General features: G+C 43.4%; 1 protein-coding gene across 1 annotated transcript in view; it reads left to right on the forward strand.

Moving 5' to 3' along the window:
- The window catches only part of LOC147717733 (uncharacterized), a 127,849-nt gene extending 120,882 nt beyond the window's left edge, over window positions 1–6,967 (forward strand). Inside the window, exon 5 of the mRNA XM_086924512.1 lies at window positions 1,917–6,967. Within this exon, the coding sequence (XP_086780638.1) occupies window positions 1,917–2,655 (739 nt within the window). The 3' untranslated portion in view covers window positions 2,656–6,967. The remainder of the gene's footprint in view (window positions 1–1,916) is intronic.
- The last annotated feature ends 10,107 nt before the right edge of the window (window positions 6,968–17,074 follow it).

A 17,074-nucleotide genomic window follows, 5' to 3' on the forward strand; every position in this document is an offset into this window, starting at 1 on the left:
TTACTTGATTGAATGCTCTTGTTATAAAACATAGAGTTGACAATTACATGCTTTTATTTCGGTCATGTAGCATTAGGTCATGCATGTTGTGATACTTTTGTCTCTTGTGGCACACACTTTGGCAGATGAAGAATTCGGACACTTTTTATCTTGCACGTCTGTCCTCTTACGAATGTATAGTTAAGGGCACTGTCTAGTAAAACCTAATGTTTGGGTTTTTCTGCACTAGTAAATTGCGAATGCACCGTTAGTGCTATGGATTAATGTTTCTCATTTTCCAAACCAGTCGATGGAAAGGGTCCTCTGAGAGATTTGAAAGTGCTGGCAGTTCAGGAATTGGCTTAGGTAATAATATTTCTTTAACAAAAGAGGGTTCAATGGCAAATGTCTTCCAAAGATAATGTAAACTGGTTCATCCTATTGATTAAATACCATACACGCTCTAAAGGAAAGGTTCTGGGTCCATTAGCAAACTGTGTAAAAAGGAAACATTTCTCTTGGGAAACGACTAACCAGGAAGTCAACTGCCACCACTTCATAATCAGACATGCAGCCGTAGGTTCAAAAATACACTTAATCCGGACCCGTAAATCAGTTGTAAACTATAAATGCACAAAAACCTTATCTGAAAGTTATCAAAAATTAATTTTATAAAAACATAATAAATTAAAAACCCAACCTTGGACACATATAAAGACAATTAAAAGAGAAATATCTGCACATATGTACATATAATGACACAAAAACTAATATCAAAATTTATGAGAGACAAGTAACATATTAAAATTCATCATAATGGAGTTCATTTGATGGAATCAATTCCGGGGGAGTCTATTTAATCTGAAAATGATTAGGCTCAATTGTTCCTCAAATTTAACAAAGTGGGGTTGGGTCAACATATTTTGGTGGGTTATTATAGTTGTTCAGACCACCTTCTTCAAGACCTTTAATAATGCTGTCTCTCCTAACAATGGTCATATATGCCTGTTTAAAAAAACACAAAGAATTAATGTAAAACAACACAGCACAATATATTGTCAACAAGAATACAACATATATGATAACGCATCTAGAACAAAAATACATATACACTAAAAACAGCAGTTTAGTCCTTATCTACTATATACCACTACTCAACATTCACATCCTAAATCAACAAATCTCTGAACAGTTTATAACTGTTTTAGGGGCCCGACGGATTCATCATAGGTATCACCATATTATTCTAAATTCATACTATCCATTCACGCCTTTTTCTTCTAAATAATGTTCTTTTAGGAGATGTACAATGTATCTTTCCTCTATTGAGATCTACAATCTCGAAATGGAGTTTAAAGGTACGTCCAGCCTACTGCCCATCTGGCCATATCAAGTACGATTAGGAGGTAGACTAATCACAATTACTCTAGAGGCCAATTTGCCCTTAACAGTGGGGAAGGACCCAATTTTCCCATTTAGTCCTAAATCAGAGGACTATTCAGTGCCCTAAGTGAAGATTGCCATACATTTTTAGGTGTGTGTATATAAATAGTTTTGCCTTGGGTATTTTCATCATTATTTTCTTCTTCTCTTTGTATGCTTGTGTATGCTTGGCACTATACAACTTTGGGTAGTAGAAAACCCTTGAGGTTAGTTTTACCTACACCAATTTTCAATATGTATTTTTTTAAATTTGTGGCGTGATCATATTTGTTTTTGGGTTTTTTAATCAGTTTAATAATAGGCTGTACCGTTCAGTGTATTTGGAAATATTGTTTGTGGTTTGACCTGTTAGATACATTTAGTCTATGTTACAATAATAAACTTATTTTATATTTTAGCAGCCTTGTAAATTTGCTATACTCGGTCAATAATGCTAATGCATTATCATTTGTCTTGCTGAAGATCTCACAATATAACACTTCTCCTCTTCCAAGGTCTGGGACTATGACACCGAATCACCCACAGTCCAGTAATCGTGAAGAGAAGGAAGAGGACAATGATGATGACGATGATAATGAAGATGGCAGCATCTCTCATGATGGGAGCGTGTCGCTTGATGGCAGCATTTCTCACGATGGCAGTCTCTCTCACGGGCAGTCTAGTAGACCGAGTTTGTCCCCTGTTGACAGTGCTTCTCATGAAGACAGCGACCATGGCAATGAAGACCCTAACCACGACAATGATGGCAGTGACCACGACAATGATGGCAGTGACCACGACAATGATGGCAGTGACCATGGCAATGATGGCAGTGACAATGGCAATGATGGCAGTGTCTATGGCAATAGTGATGGTAGTGAATATGGCAATGATTATGGCAGTTTGTTTGGCAACGATGAAGGCAGCCAGTATGGTAATGAAAATGGCAGTCCTTATGACAATGATAATGGTAGTCCTTCCGGCATTGCTAATGGCAGTGTCTATAGCAATGGCAGCTTCTATGGCAATGATAATGGCAGTGTCTACGGAAATGATAATGGCAGTGTCTATAGCAATGGCAGTGTGTATGGCGAAAACGAGGACTTTGGTATCGATAACTTTGACACTGTCTATGATCCGGACAATGAATATGATAATGGCACGATCTATGATTATGGCAGTGATCATTACAGTTTCTATAGCAATGAAGATGGCACTGCTGATAGCGATAATAGCAGTGATGATGGCTGGTGATGACCATGTCAATAATGATAAAGTGCCTGGTGGTAATAATGGAGGTCCTGTGGGCAGACAAGGTTGGGAGGTGATGATAGAGAGCGTATTTAAAGTATGAGAAGGGGTTGTAATTCAAGATAATAGATCCATTGTGTGAAAACAATAACCTGATATTGATTCATGCTCTGTACAAAAGATGTGCCGCAAACTCTAAGTTTCCAGATTTGACAGACCCACAAAATGATCAATTGTCCCATAAATATGCATTGTCTGTACACCACTTGCTGTCCAAGGTATAAAAGTGTCTAAATAGAGCAGAATGTTGGGGATGTAGTACTTCTATCGCACCCACTGTGAAGCTTAGAAATGCCTAAATAGTAGGTGGTGCTATTGATATATAGTTTGCCCTTCCTCCTAATTTGTAGGATGTCCGTAACGCAGCATAAAGCAGATTGGTGAACCTTCACACATTACAGCTGCCTCTGTAGCCCTTGGTTTCTGGTGGTGCCATATGAAGGTGTGTTTTTAATACAGCCAAGAGTTTCTGCTCAGCCTCCTTTCATGGAACTTTATTACAATTGACACTTTTTTGTGCATAGCTTTGTAGGCTGCCTTCCTGCTGCATTTGAGGGTTTCTCCTTTACAGTTCAAGCTTTTTTGCAGTTCGGATGTCCTCTTTTGTCCCTGTATTTAATCTTTAGCCTCTATATTTAATCCTTAACTGTGATTTTTGATGTTCTTGAACCACTTTTGCAGCGTCTTTTCTCTAGTTCATGTAATAATTATTTTCCCAAGATGCAGCCACAAGTTGATCTTAGTTGCTGCTCACATGGGCACCTGTCTTTGACCATATCACTGGCCGTTCAGCAGGCCCTCGTGTGCTTCTGGTCTTCCAGTAGGATTCATGCTGATGAACCATGTGAAATTTTCTGTGGGTTTCTGTACAGCCATTGCCACCCAGCACCGGACACCTGCCGAAGCTGGCTTACTGGGTTGTCACCAGTCTGAATCCCTTCAGACTTGCATGTCGTAGACCTATGTTTCTTTAGAGACTGTGTGATATGCCTCACTGATGTGCTCTGGGCAACTTGCATGAAGTGGTTCTTTCCTGCAGAGGATGTAGTGAAAAAACCTTACTGATGGGAAATCACTCATTTGTCACTGAATTGCTTATCCAAGGCTTCCTTAGTGATTGCCTGCTAAAGCCAAGGGGGTTACATTAATGCGAACCAAAGGCAATATTGCACTAAAGGTCTTTTGTTACTGCCTGTTAGCATTTCACTTGTAGTTTTCTTACCATCCCAGCTCTGTCTATTGATTGAAGTGCAAGTAATATGTCTGTACGTTGATTGCAATGCATGTGATAAATGGCCAGCATTGTCATTCCCTGTGGGGCTGACACTGTCCGACATTACGTTCCATATCCTTCCAGTTGTGACTTGGTGTGTTTGGAGGATGAGATGGTTGCGCTAGAGCTCCAGACCCCCTTGAGGCGTGCATGCTCTCTAAGTAATTTACTTGACTGAGTAGCATTTAGCAACCGCATATGTTACTTTGGGGTATCCAACAGAGAGTTCTGAGGTTTACGTTGCTTCCATCAGGCTGGTCCTTCATATACATCAGAAGAGCAGGTGAAGTTTACCTTGAATGGTAAAAATACTGGCCACTCAGATCATTTTAAAAGCACCTGTATGAGTGAAATGGTTTTTAAAACTGATGATACTCATTATAAGGTGACCTAAGGCCTCTGAATTTTACACCTTGTACATGATGATGACCAAGATTTTTCACAAAAATAGTGAAGTTTTGAGTTTTTCATGAAGAGATGCCTCTCCCTATCTAGTTCTTTTCGCACTATCTTAAGAAAGATAGTTCTTTGGGTCCTGTTTGTGGCTTTTAATTGGGGTCCGGGGAGTGGGGGTTGGTCCCCTTAGTAGGGGTGGGCCATCATGACTGAGTCGGCTTTCTGTGATTTCTCCTTTGTAGCTGCCTGATGGCTTGTACTGTGTACATACTACTGTGGATAAACTTCCTCCACATATGTATCCTACAATTCTCTGGTTCTGACTACACTTAATTTTCCATTCTTGTAGACCTTCATGGCTAACTCTGCAATAATACCTCCACATACGAGGATATCTGCTACTCTTGGACCTCTTTTGTAAAGCTAGGGTGCTGCTAAAGGTGGCCCAGGATGACAAGGTATCATCCAGGGCCGAAGAGATCAGACCACAGACTCTCACATAACAGCACTGGTCTTATTGATTGTTAGCCAAGTCTTCCTCTAAGTTCTAACCGTTTCGTCCTTCCTCTGCCTCCCTAATCAAGACCAAGGAACGCATCTTCCATATTTCTTCTAAGAGGATGATGGGTAAGGTTTACAGACCACAGGCCTTACGGCATTCAACATAGTTTTAAAAGCTTTACCAATTAGACTCGATTTATTCTCACCCTAGTCTCTCACAGAAAGCTTGGTCAGCTTACAACTACTTACGGTGAAAAGACCAGGTTACAAGGCAACAGAATGACATTTTATGGTCTGAGTTTATGGGAAAAGCTCTATAACCAAGACAGTGGGGCTTTATCATATCAACTACTTGGTGCACTGCATCCGCCACATTTTGGAAGAGGTTAAGAACGACTTGTCCCGGGATCCTACCCAGTTGCTTGGCAAAGTTCCGGATTTTCTCATTCCAGGTATGTTTACTTCTTGGACAGAGTTTCATATCTTCTCTGGGGCTGTCTTAAAGTTGACCATTCTGACAGCCGGTAGGCTACGAGCCTACCTGTGTTCCTCAAGATTGATTGATCTCAAAGGTTCAGTGCTAGATTTTCTACCATCTCTTGTCTTGCTGGCCAGCTGGAAGTAGTTGGCCCATAGTGAAGCCACCTCTATTTTTTGGTTTGTATTCTGAGACTTGATGCATAGTGAGTCTCACGCTTCCTTTTGTGGCCTCTTATGCTACATCTTTGTATTATTTCTCTGTTAGAATTCCTGCCATAGGCACTTTGGCTTTTTGGCATGGTTATAAGAAGGGGTAGGATGCATAGTTGTCATTGTTGAGATGTTCGTTGGTTCTGGCAGATCAATAGGAGGCAGAGTATGCGCGAGTCTGTTCTTCAACATATCTTTAAAAAAAAATGTTTTATTACAGCTTGAGGCAGACATTTTCCTGGTTACTGCTCTGTGTGTTTGTTTTTGACACTTTGTGCCATATCATTCACCTATCTATCCCCTGTTGGTTCAAAGCATTTAAGATTTATGCTAATAATTTAGGATGGAAGTTGTTTGAAGGATTGACTTGCTGGCTCCCTTATTATTACACACATTTAAACAGTAAAGTGATTGTCCACCAATCGGGAATATTCCTTTCAGTCGAATACAGCTTAGATTCTTCCTCAATCTGTCTACTCCTTTTTCTTTGGCTTCACAGACCAATTGCAATCTAACATTTTATTGTTACGGATAATGCATTCCACGGAATTGTCAATTCACCTCTCATTACTGGTTTCCATCTTGATGTTCTGTAGTTTGTAATCAAATGGTTATTCAATTTGTCTATAATGTAATTACATAGATCTGTTTATTCTCTGTAAATCACCTGGCTTTGCATCACCAGCGACTCTGTTTTACAGTCCGGTGACATCAGAACATTAGATGCGTAGAAAGGATGCTGCCGGGGCGGTGTAGCACAGGTGCCCCTTTGTTAGAGGTGCTCTCATGGTACTCCATCTCTGCAGCATCAGCCTGGTGGCAGAATGACTACATCAGTGGTTCTCCGGAGGCCTTTTCTTTTACATTCCACTCTGATTGGTGCATCCAGTCAATCCATTTAAAGTAGTTTGTGAAAGGAAAATCATTGCGCATGCACCTGTGTTGCTCTTTCGTGAAGGCAAATGATGATAATGTTTAGGTAGCCCTAAACACTCCACGTCACATCTAAGGCAGGCAGTCTGTTGCTGTGTGCTCTTATTCATCTACTTCTAGAAAGAGCATTTTCTCAGGCATTTGCTCGTATGCGTAGAGGATTCATGTAGTACCATCACACCTCACTGTAGCAAGCCTATTCTCTCACCTTACTTGCTGCGGTGCATACTTTTTTTACTTAACCCTCCCACCTTGTAACTCCTACTCCCAAAAGGCATTGTTCCTAACAGAGATGTAAATATCAATTACAAAGTATCAGTTTATTAAAAATGTTATGAGGTAATTGTTAAAGTAGCAAGAGGTTTACAGTCTACTCTACTTGTATATTTTTATTGAGTGTCTTTACTAACTACACCCACAAACCGTTTTAGTCTAAACTGTATTAAACCTACCAAACAATGACCTGCTGCTTCATTTATTCTTTACTTGCGCCAAATTTGCTAGAATGTTTGCTGATCTTGTTGATGCATTTTAGCCACGCTTCAATGAATGATACACATATTGGTTTTAAATCTTAACTTCCGCATGGTACAGCACTGCTCATATTAGTTAAGTGAAGGCATTTTTTAGATCTGTTATGCTGGTTCTCCTTCACCTTTTAAAAATTAGGATATTAATTGTATGGCCTCAGCTGAGTTGCCCTGCATTCCCAGTCATTGGTAAGTGTGCCTACTGGACATATTCAGTAACTTTTTTAATGCTGTATTTCTGAAACAGTGAAATAAATATCTACGTTACACTGAGACAAGTAAGCCAAATAGTTTGTCGGAACCTATATAGGACAAATCTGAGGCTTACTTCCCTGTAGAATAGTTAACTCTTACATTATACTCACCATTGCACCAGTATTGGAATCCGCATTCTGCCATGTTATTAACCAATCCTAGTTGAAATATGACACAATAAGGTGCGGATTACATAAAATGCACAGAGAAACAAATAGTACCATGAGGTCATACCAGCATTTAAATGTAAGTAAAATTCATAAACACTTCAAATTACCAGAGTACGCGCCTTTCCAAATTGAGTCATAGTTGTGCTTTCACAATCCATCCTCCAGCCAAAGCATCTACACTTTCCTTGAGCCTTGTTTTACAAAATGTCTGATCTTCAAACCAAAGAAATGTCGATGAGGAGCATGGCCAGTGCTACTGAGCCGGTCAAGTGGGGTCCTCACACATCCATTACTCCATAGGTATGGCACCTGCTCAAAGACCGTAAAATATTGGCCAGATAGCCAGAAACCCTCCTGAAATCACAATTGCATATCGGAGTGCGATAGCCTTTCAGTTTTTCATTCGAGCTAAAGCTCAGAATGTCCGTAAAACAACCTTCTGCTGGGTACGGGTCAGGTCTTTATCTGGAATATTCATCTCTAGAATAAAAGCTGAGACTTATTTAGCAGAAGTGTGTTTCTAGGCTGCTAAAATGCATGCTCAACATTCTGTTTGTGTCCTAGTTAACAAATTTAGAGGCATATATCAAAAACATATTTGCACCCAGGAAGGGAGTAGACATCCACTCTTTCATCAAAGGTATGTTTTTTCAGGTTCCCTAGATTTGACCACAGGTTGTTCATCTAGAATGTTTGTAACTTTTTTGCAGCTAAAAAGATCAGAATAAATTATACATGGTAATCTTGAAGGGAATGCCTCTGACAAATCACAGGAGAAGGACTTGAACGTGTTGCAACGATTAAAATGCAATTCAAAGAGTTGTTGAATATTGTGCTACTTCCGGGAAGGTTGCTATAGAAGAGAAGTATATTGTACTTATTAGAAATAGATTGCAACTTTTGGGCAGTCAGCACACTTCACCTATTGCTTTAGTCTCATTACAGTTTTGGATCCGCATACAGCTGATTGGATTGTCTGTTGAGGTCTCCTCCTATTATGGAGGGGCATACCCGGATAGATCACCCTAGCCCCAAGAGGCAATATGTGTATTATACCCCCTTCAGAGAAAGGAGGATTGGCAGGTATGGCTCACTGCACTCTCTAAGGTGTCAGCCTCCTTAAAGGGAATATTTCATATTTTCAGTCAGGCAACTTGCCAGAGTACCTCTCATCTGCAGTGTTTTTTTATAAAGCTGAGAGCCCTGCCCTGGTTGCTCAGAATACTAGGCATTTGCAATAATTGTGATCTTACAACTATTAGTTAAGGATTATATATGATTCATCTACAACTCACGCGTGTCAGAACAACAATACGTCTTACACCTCAGCAATCATTGCAAAAATCTGAGCAGTTATTAAAAATGCCACCCAACATATTTCACCTCTCAATCCTGCTCTGTTTGCCTTATTTAGGTAAATTGCCTAATTTCTTCTAGTCCTACCATTCCCCACCTGGGATTGGATCCAACATTGGCCAGGTTTCTTTTATGACGAGTCATGTTAGTTTTACCCCGGTTATTTTACTGTGCGTTGCGTCTGCAGCTAAGCACCGGTCTCCCAGGTTGCCGTCTCCGCAAGCAGTGTCTGTGTGTTCCACCCTCCCGAATTCATTGAGAATCTGCAGGGACATGTACAATTGAGAGGGTATAAGCCAATTTCTGCTCAAATGTTGCCAATTCGCAACAATAACTGTTTTTGAAGAAGCATGTGTTACTTTACTATCTTTCCAAGTTTGAAATATCAAGGCAGGTGGTGTTGCAGCTTTAATCTCTAAATATACACTGCAACTTCCAGAGAGCAGGGAATTATCTGTTTTCTGCTTCATTAAATAACTGCTGTCAAAATGCTTTCAAGGATGTTAACCAGTTACACTTGCATACTAAAGAGTTAAAGGCTGAAACGGTAAAAAATTGCTTGTTCCACCCGTTCGTGATGCTTTTTGCCTGTTCGTGAATGCTGTTTGCGTGCTCGCGGCGAAATATCTCGCGAACGCGCTTGGCAATTCCGCTTTCTCTGCAGAACGCGAAATTACCCAAATGCCAGGAGCGGAGCGGAATTTACCGCCCAGGCCTAGTTTAGACTTCAGAGAACGGTTTTTACTTTGTCAAGGCAACAGAGCAAAATACTTGGAGATGTCTGCTGCCTGAGCGACATCTTATATAGGCAGAAACCGTCGTTACAGTGGTTCCTGTCAATGCATTGAGTGTACTGTGCAGCTCCATCAACATGGTGGTGCCACACTGCACACTTTCAATATCCTTTTTTTATTCTCATAAAAAAGTATTAAGGCACAATTTTCTTTTGCGAAAAAAAAATATCTTCTCACCATGGGAGTTTTCCCTCCATGGCTTTGAGGTAATTAAAATGTTTTTACTTTCGCTTAGCACCGCAATTTGGATAGATGTGTGTGTAAAATTAAAACTGGTCATTTGTCCTCATTACTCTGTAGGGCGGTACATAATAGCCAAACCTCTTACGGCCCTTATTCCGTTGGGCTGTCGGAGGAGTGAGCCCGCAGCAGAGATGGAGTAGTCTCCGTTGCTGACATCCTTAAGTTCTAGCCAGCTATAAATGAGGCGGGCGAAACTTCAGTTTGGCTTAGAGTGTACTCTGTCGCTATATAGTACCCACTCCCCTTATCTGGCCTAGTTTCATTTTTACAGTACCTTTCCATCCAAGGAGGGATGCCACAGTATATGGCTTATGTTTCTTGAACAGTAGAAAAGGACTTACCCCGTAGTAGAATGAGGAGTAGACCTATACTCCTCTACACACCTTGACAGCTAAACCCCAATCACAGTCATTAGTCCTTCTAAATTGAATGATTCATTTTAGTGTCCTATTAAATCTCTCCGCCATTTTGTTTGTTTCTGGATATTATAAGGAATATTTTTTACGAGCAATGCCCCTTCACCTCAAAACCTTTTCCATTGAGGTCAATTGCAACCCATTATCCATTAGCATAGTTCTGGGATTGCCTTTTCTCGCTAAAATCTCAGTCTAGAATTTGATGACTGCTGTAGTGTTGATCCCATCCTCTTAGCCAATGTGAAGTCTGTGACTCCAAAGAATTCCACGCAGGGTTGTAGACCTAAAGATGAGTTTAATGTACAGAAAAAAACTCCAGCTACAGTCACTGCAGGAAAGCTCAGAATGACTCTCCATTGCTGAAAGCCTCTGTGCTCCCGCTGTAATGCCTCTGCAGGCTCCATTGCTGAAAGCCTCTGTCCTCTCGCTGTAGGCATCCGCAGGCTCCATTGCTGAAAGCCTCTGTCCTCTCGCTGTAGGCATCCGCAGGCTCCATTGCTGAAAGTGCCTCTGTACTCTCGCTGTAGGCCTCTGCAGTTTCCATTGCTGAAAGCCTCTGTACTCTCGCTGTAAGCCTCTGCAGGCTTATTTGCTGAAAGCCTCTGTGCTCTCGCCATAGGCCTCCTTATGCTCCATTGCTAAAAGCCTCTGTGCTCTCGATGTAGGCCTCCGCAGGCGCCATTGCTGAAAGCCTCTGTGCTCTCGCTGGAGGCCTCCGCAAGCGCCATTGCTGAAAGCCTCTGTGCTCTTGCCATAGGCCTCCGCAGGATCTATTGCTGAAAGCCTCTGTGCCCTCGCTGTAGGGCTCTGCAGGCTCCATTACTGAAAGCCTTTGTACTCTCGCTGTCGGCCTCTGCAGGCTCCATTCCTGAAAGCCTCTTTGCTCCCGCTGTAGGCCTCTGCAGGCTCCATTGCTGAAAGCCTCTGTCCTCTCGCTGTAGGCCTCTGCAGGCTCCATTGCTGAAAGCCTCTGTCCTCTCGCTGTAGGCATCCGCAGGGTCCATTGCTGAAAGCGCCTCTGTACTCTCGCTGTAGGCCTCTACAGTTTCCGTTGCTGAAAGCCTCTATACTCTCGCTGTAGCCTCTGCAGGCTTCTTTGCTGAAAGCCTCTGTGCTCTCGCCATAGGCCTCTGTATGCTCCAATGCTGAAAGCCTCTGTGCTCTCGATGTAGGCCTCCGCAGGCGCCATTGCGGAAAGACTCAGTGCTCTTGCCGTAGGCCTCCGCAGTATCTATTCCTGAAAGCTTCTGTGCCCTCGCTGTAGAGCTCTGCAGGCTCCATTGCTGAAAGCCTCTGTACTCTCGCCGTAGGCCTCTGCAGGCTCCATTGCTGAAAGTCTCTGTGCTCTCGCTCTAGGCATCAGCAGGCTCCATTGCTGAAAGCCTCTGTACTCTCGCTGTAGGGTTCTGCAGGCTCCATTACTGAAAGCCTCTGTACTCTCGCCGTAGGCCGCTGTACACTCCATTGCTGAAAACCTGTGTGCTCTCGCTGTAGGCATCAGCAGGCTCCATTGCTGAAAGCCTTTGTACTCTCGCTGTCGGCCTCTGCAGGCTCCATTCCTGAAAGCCTCTGTGCTCCCGCTGTAGGCCTCTGCAGGCTCCATTGCTGAAAGCCTCTGTGCTCTCGCTCTAGGCATCAGCAGGCTCCATTGCTGAAAGCCTCTGTACTCTCGCTGTCGGCCTCCCCAGGCTCCATTGCTGAAAGCCTCTGTACTCTCGCTGTCTGCCTCCGCAGGCTCCATTGCTGAAAGCCTCTGTACTCTCGCTGTAGGCATCCGCAGGCTCCATTGCTGAAAACGCCTCTGTACTCTCGCTGTAGGGTTCTGCAGGCTCCATCACTGAAAGCCTCTGTACTCTCGTTGTAGGCCTCTGCAGGCTCCATTGCTCAAAGCCTCTGTTCTCTCACCGTAGGCCTCTGCAGGCTCCATTGCTGAAAGCCTCTGTACTCTCGTTGTAGGCCTCTGCAGACTCCATTGCTGAAAGCCTCTGTACTCTCGCTGTAGGCCTCCGCAGGCTCCTTTGCTGAAAGCCTCTGTGCTCCCGCTGTGTGCCTCTGCAGGCTCCATTGCTGAAAGCCTCTGTGCTCTCGCTCTAGGCATCAGCAGGCTCCATTGCTGAAAGCCTCTGTACTCTCGCTGTAGGGTTCTGCAGGCTTCATTACTGTAAGCCTCTGTACTCTCATTGTAGGCCTCTGCAGGCTCCATTGCTGAAAGCCTCTGTACTCTCGCCGTAGGCCTCTGTACACTCCATTGCTGAAAACATGTGTGCTCTCGCTGTAGGCATCAGCAGGCTCCATTGCTAAAAGCCTTTGTTCTCTCGCTGTCGGCCTCCCCAGGCTCCATTCCTGAAAGCCTCTGTGCTCCCGCTGTAGGCCTCTGCAGGCTCCATTGCTGAAAGCCTCTGTACTCTCGCTGTAGGCATCCGCAGGTTCCATTGCTGAAAACGCCTCTGCACTCTCGCTGTAGGGTTCTGCAGGCTCCATCACTGAAAACCTCTGTACTCTCGTTGTAGGCCTCTGCAGGCTTCATTGCTCAAAGCCTCTGTTCTCTCGCCGTAGGCCTCTGTACGCTCCATTGCTGAAAACCGGTGTGCTCTCGCTGTAGGTCTCTGCAGGCTCCATTACTGAAAGCCTCTGTACTCAAGCAATAGGCCTCTACAGGCTCCATTTCTACCAACTTGTGCATTCTAGTTGCACATATTCTCACCAATAGCATCTGCGCTACATCATTGACATTTTCTGCACTCACTCTTCGTAACACTTCTACATGCTTTCTTACTGACAGCCTTTCCATTCATTCCTACTAATGGCCCCTGCATGATATCTCGGAAAATGTTTTTCTGGCGCTACCCAAGACCTTTTGATTTTACAAAATTACATGTATAAATATACTTACAGTGGTGTTCAACCAGATCTCTTCATCCATTGTCTGTTGCGTCATTCACATTTTGCTTACGCCTACTACAGCATGCAGGAAGGGGCATTGGATCAGCTTACTTCACCCACTGGCTAACTTCGTTTTGAGTGACTGCATTTTACTCTTACACAAGGAGCACATCCACACAAAAGATAGTTCCCTTAAGTGCCAGTGTTTTTTTTTAAAGACCTTTATTAAATGTAGTATCAGAGGTGAAAAATACAGTTTAGGGCCTACAACAAATTGTTCGCCTGTACACAGCCGTATGACCGACAACCCTGGGGTCCGGCGGCGCATCATAAAATCGTATCTTACTTTTCACACTCTAATCTGTGTTTATCCGTTGTTAGGTCTATCATTTTATTTTTTTGTATCAAGAACCATAACTCGAAACTGAGGCTAATATGAACATTCACACTCAATAGCTATTTCCATGTCTGCTTCTGTCTACTGATTAATGTCATTCGTATACAGTGATGTAACCACGGGCTATGTCACAAGTACGGTTTAACACTTAGTTCCTCTTTCGAGCTGTTCCACCCACCCACGCCCTCTAAACATCCTCCTCTTCTTCATCCGAGCTTACATCATCCAAGTGCCAGTGTTTTTGTTTGTCCTTAATTATTACTGTACTATTGCCTTTGTGTTTAGAGTCTGATGTGATTGTAGGACACTTTCTACCAACTCTTCACAGGACACATTCCAGCTTTTATCAGTTCCTGTCTCCTGCTAATGATGATGTAAATTCCTTTTGGAGCTGCCTTTAACAGAAATTAACAGATTGTGCCCATTTTAATCTTATGTTTATAAAGTATTCCTCTTGTTAGAATGCACACAATAGAATAAACGTATAACTGAAATCCTGTCTATTTTAATTGAGGACTACAGCTAGACTTGTAAACAAATTTAGTCTTTATGTCCTGCTTGTATGTCTTTCTAGTTTGCTTTCAGTGCACATGTATGTCGCGCTTATTTAACTATTATATTACTAATTAATCTGTCCCACCTATCTACCTTTCTATCTTTGCAACTCTATTTATCTGTCTGTGTCTATCTACCTGTCCGTCTGTGTGTATCTACCTGTCCACGTAAATCTATCTCTGTAAGTCTATCTGTCCATCTATTTTTACAAGTCTATTGATTTATCTGTCTGTCCTTTAATCCCTCTCTGCCGCTCTATCTTTACAAGTCTATCTATCTGGCCTATCTTTGCAAGTCTCTTTGTCTGTCTTTGTGAGTCTATCTATCTCTTTGCAAGCCTATCTATCAATCTATTCATCTACCTATAGCCTCTGTTTTTCTATCATTTCAAACGTATCTATTTATATTAAAGATTTACATGAAACATTACCTGAAAGCATTACAAAAGGAAAGAGGCTGATAGCCAACACTATATGGATTGTCTTTTTTTTTTTTTTTAGGTCAGGTGTGTTTAAATTATTACACAGGTTATCATCCTCTAGTGTATTGTCATTCATATGTTTCTTCCACCCGCAGCCTACTTCAGCCATTAACGATTCAGAAAAGGGGGTGGTGATGAACAGAGTGTCTGAATTAAGCAGACCACTCTTACCCAGTCCAAAGATCAGGGCTTGATCCATCACCGTTATTTATCTCACTGCCCCATCCCAGCTCAGAACCTGGCTATATGCAAATCAGTCTGTCCCTGGCCCAGTGCATCATGGGAACAGGGCAGACTAAACTACCAAGCCAATTCTTCACCAGAAAGGAGAAAGCAAACCGGGCCGAAGACGGCTGTAATGCCAGAAACCGGTCCCCGGGAGCTTGTTTCCTTCCCAGTGTAAGAATTGGCTTTTCTAGTTTGGTTTGCCCTGTTCCCATCATGCACTGGGACAGGAACAGACTAATTTGCATACAGCTAGGTTCTGAAACTGGGATGGTGCAGTGAGCTAAAAAACGGTGTTGGATCTAGCCCTGATCTCTTGACTGGGTGAGAGCTTTCTGCTTAATTCAGAGACTCTGTCCCTCACCACCCCTTGTTGTAAATATTTTTGTCCACCCTAAGCGTGGAAGGGTATTCTCAGATGTGAGACCCTTGCTCATTGCACCATCAGGATTCAAGCAAACCGGGCCGAAGACGGCTGTAATGCCAGAAACCGGTCCCCGGGAGCTTGTTTCCTTCCCAGTGTAAGAATTGGCTTTTGTAGTTTGGTTTGCCCTGTTCCCATCATGCACTGGGACAGGAACAGACTAATTTGCATACAGCTAGGTTCTGAAACTGGGATGGTGCAGTGAGCTAAAAAACGGTGTTGGATCTAGCCCTGATCTCTTGACTGGGTGAGAGCTTTCTGCTTAATTCAGAGACTCTGTCCCTCACCACCCCTTGTTGTAAATATTTTTGTCCACCCTAAGCGTGGAAGGGTATTCTCAGATGTGAGACCCTTGCTCATTGCACCATCAGGATTCAAGCAAACCGGGCCGAAGACGGCTGTAATGCCAGAAACCGGTCCCCGGGAGCTTGTTTCCTTCCCAGTGTAAGAATTGGCTTTTGTAGTTTGGTTTGCCCTGTTCCCATCATGCACTGGGACAGGAACAGACTAATTTGCATACAGCTAGGTTCTGAAACTGGGATGGTGCAGTGAGCTAAAAAACGGTGTTGGATCTAGCCCTGATCTCTTGACTGGGTGAGAGCTTTCTGCTTAATTCAGAGACTCTGTCCCTCACCACCCCTTGTTGTAAATATATTTTTGTCCACCCTAAGCGTGGAAGGGTATTCTCAGATGTGAGACCCTTGCTCATTGCACCATCAGGATTCAAGCAAACCGGGCCGAAGACGGCTGTAATGCCAGAAACCGGTCCCCGGGAGCTTGTTTCCTTCCCAGTGTAAGAATTGGCTTTTGTAGTTTGGTTTGCCCTGTTCCCATCATGCACTGGGACAGGAACAGACTAATTTGCATACAGCTAGGTTCTGAAACTGGGATGGTGCAGTGAGCTAAAAAACGGTGTTGGATCTAGCCCTGATCTCTTGACTGGGTGAGAGCTTTCTGCTTAATTCAGAGACTCTGTCCCTCACCACCCCTTGTTGTAAATATTTTTGTCCACCCTAAGCGTGGAAGGGTATTCTCAGATGTGAGACCCTTGCTCATTGCACCATCAGGATTCAAGCAAACCGGGCCGAAGACGGCTGTAATGCCAGAAACCGGTCCCCGGGAGCTTGTTTCCTTCCCAGTGTAAGAATTGGCTTTTGTAGTTTGGTTTGCCCTGTTCCCATCATGCACTGGGACAGGAACAGACTAATTTGCATACAGCTAGGTTCTGAAACTGGGATGGTGCAGTGAGCTAAAAAACGGTGTTGGATCTAGCCCTGATCTCTTGACTGGGTGAGAGCTTTCTGCTTAATTCAGAGACTCTGTCCCTCACCACCCCTTGTTGTAAATATTTTTGTCCACCCTAAGCGTGGAAGGGTATTCTCAGATGTGAGACCCTTGCTCATTGCACCATCAGGATTCAAGCAAACCGGGCCGAAGACGGCTGTAATGCCAGAAACCGGTCCCCGGGAGCTTGTTTCCTTCCCAGTGTAAGAATTGGCTTTTGTAGTTTGGTTTGCCCTGTTCCCATCATGCACTGGGACAGGAACAGACTAATTTGCATACAGCTAGGTTCTGAAACTGGGATGGTGCAGTGAGCCAAAAAACGGTGTTGGATCTAGCCCTGATCTCTTGACTGGGTGAGAGCTTTCTGCTTAATTCAGAGACTCTGTCCCTCACCACCCCTTGTTGTAAATACTTCAGCCATTAGGCACAGGGAGATTAAGTGATTTGCCCAGAATCTCAGAGACTTGAACCCAGTTCCCCAGATTCGAGGTCGACTGCCCTAGCCGTTAGACCAACTCCTCTCCTGTTCGACTTTGACAGCCTGTGCTCCAGCCCC

This window comes from Lissotriton vulgaris, chromosome 5 (assembly GCF_964263255.1).
Source record: "Lissotriton vulgaris chromosome 5, aLisVul1.2, whole genome shotgun sequence".
Lineage (NCBI taxonomy): Eukaryota > Metazoa > Chordata > Amphibia > Caudata > Salamandridae > Lissotriton > Lissotriton vulgaris.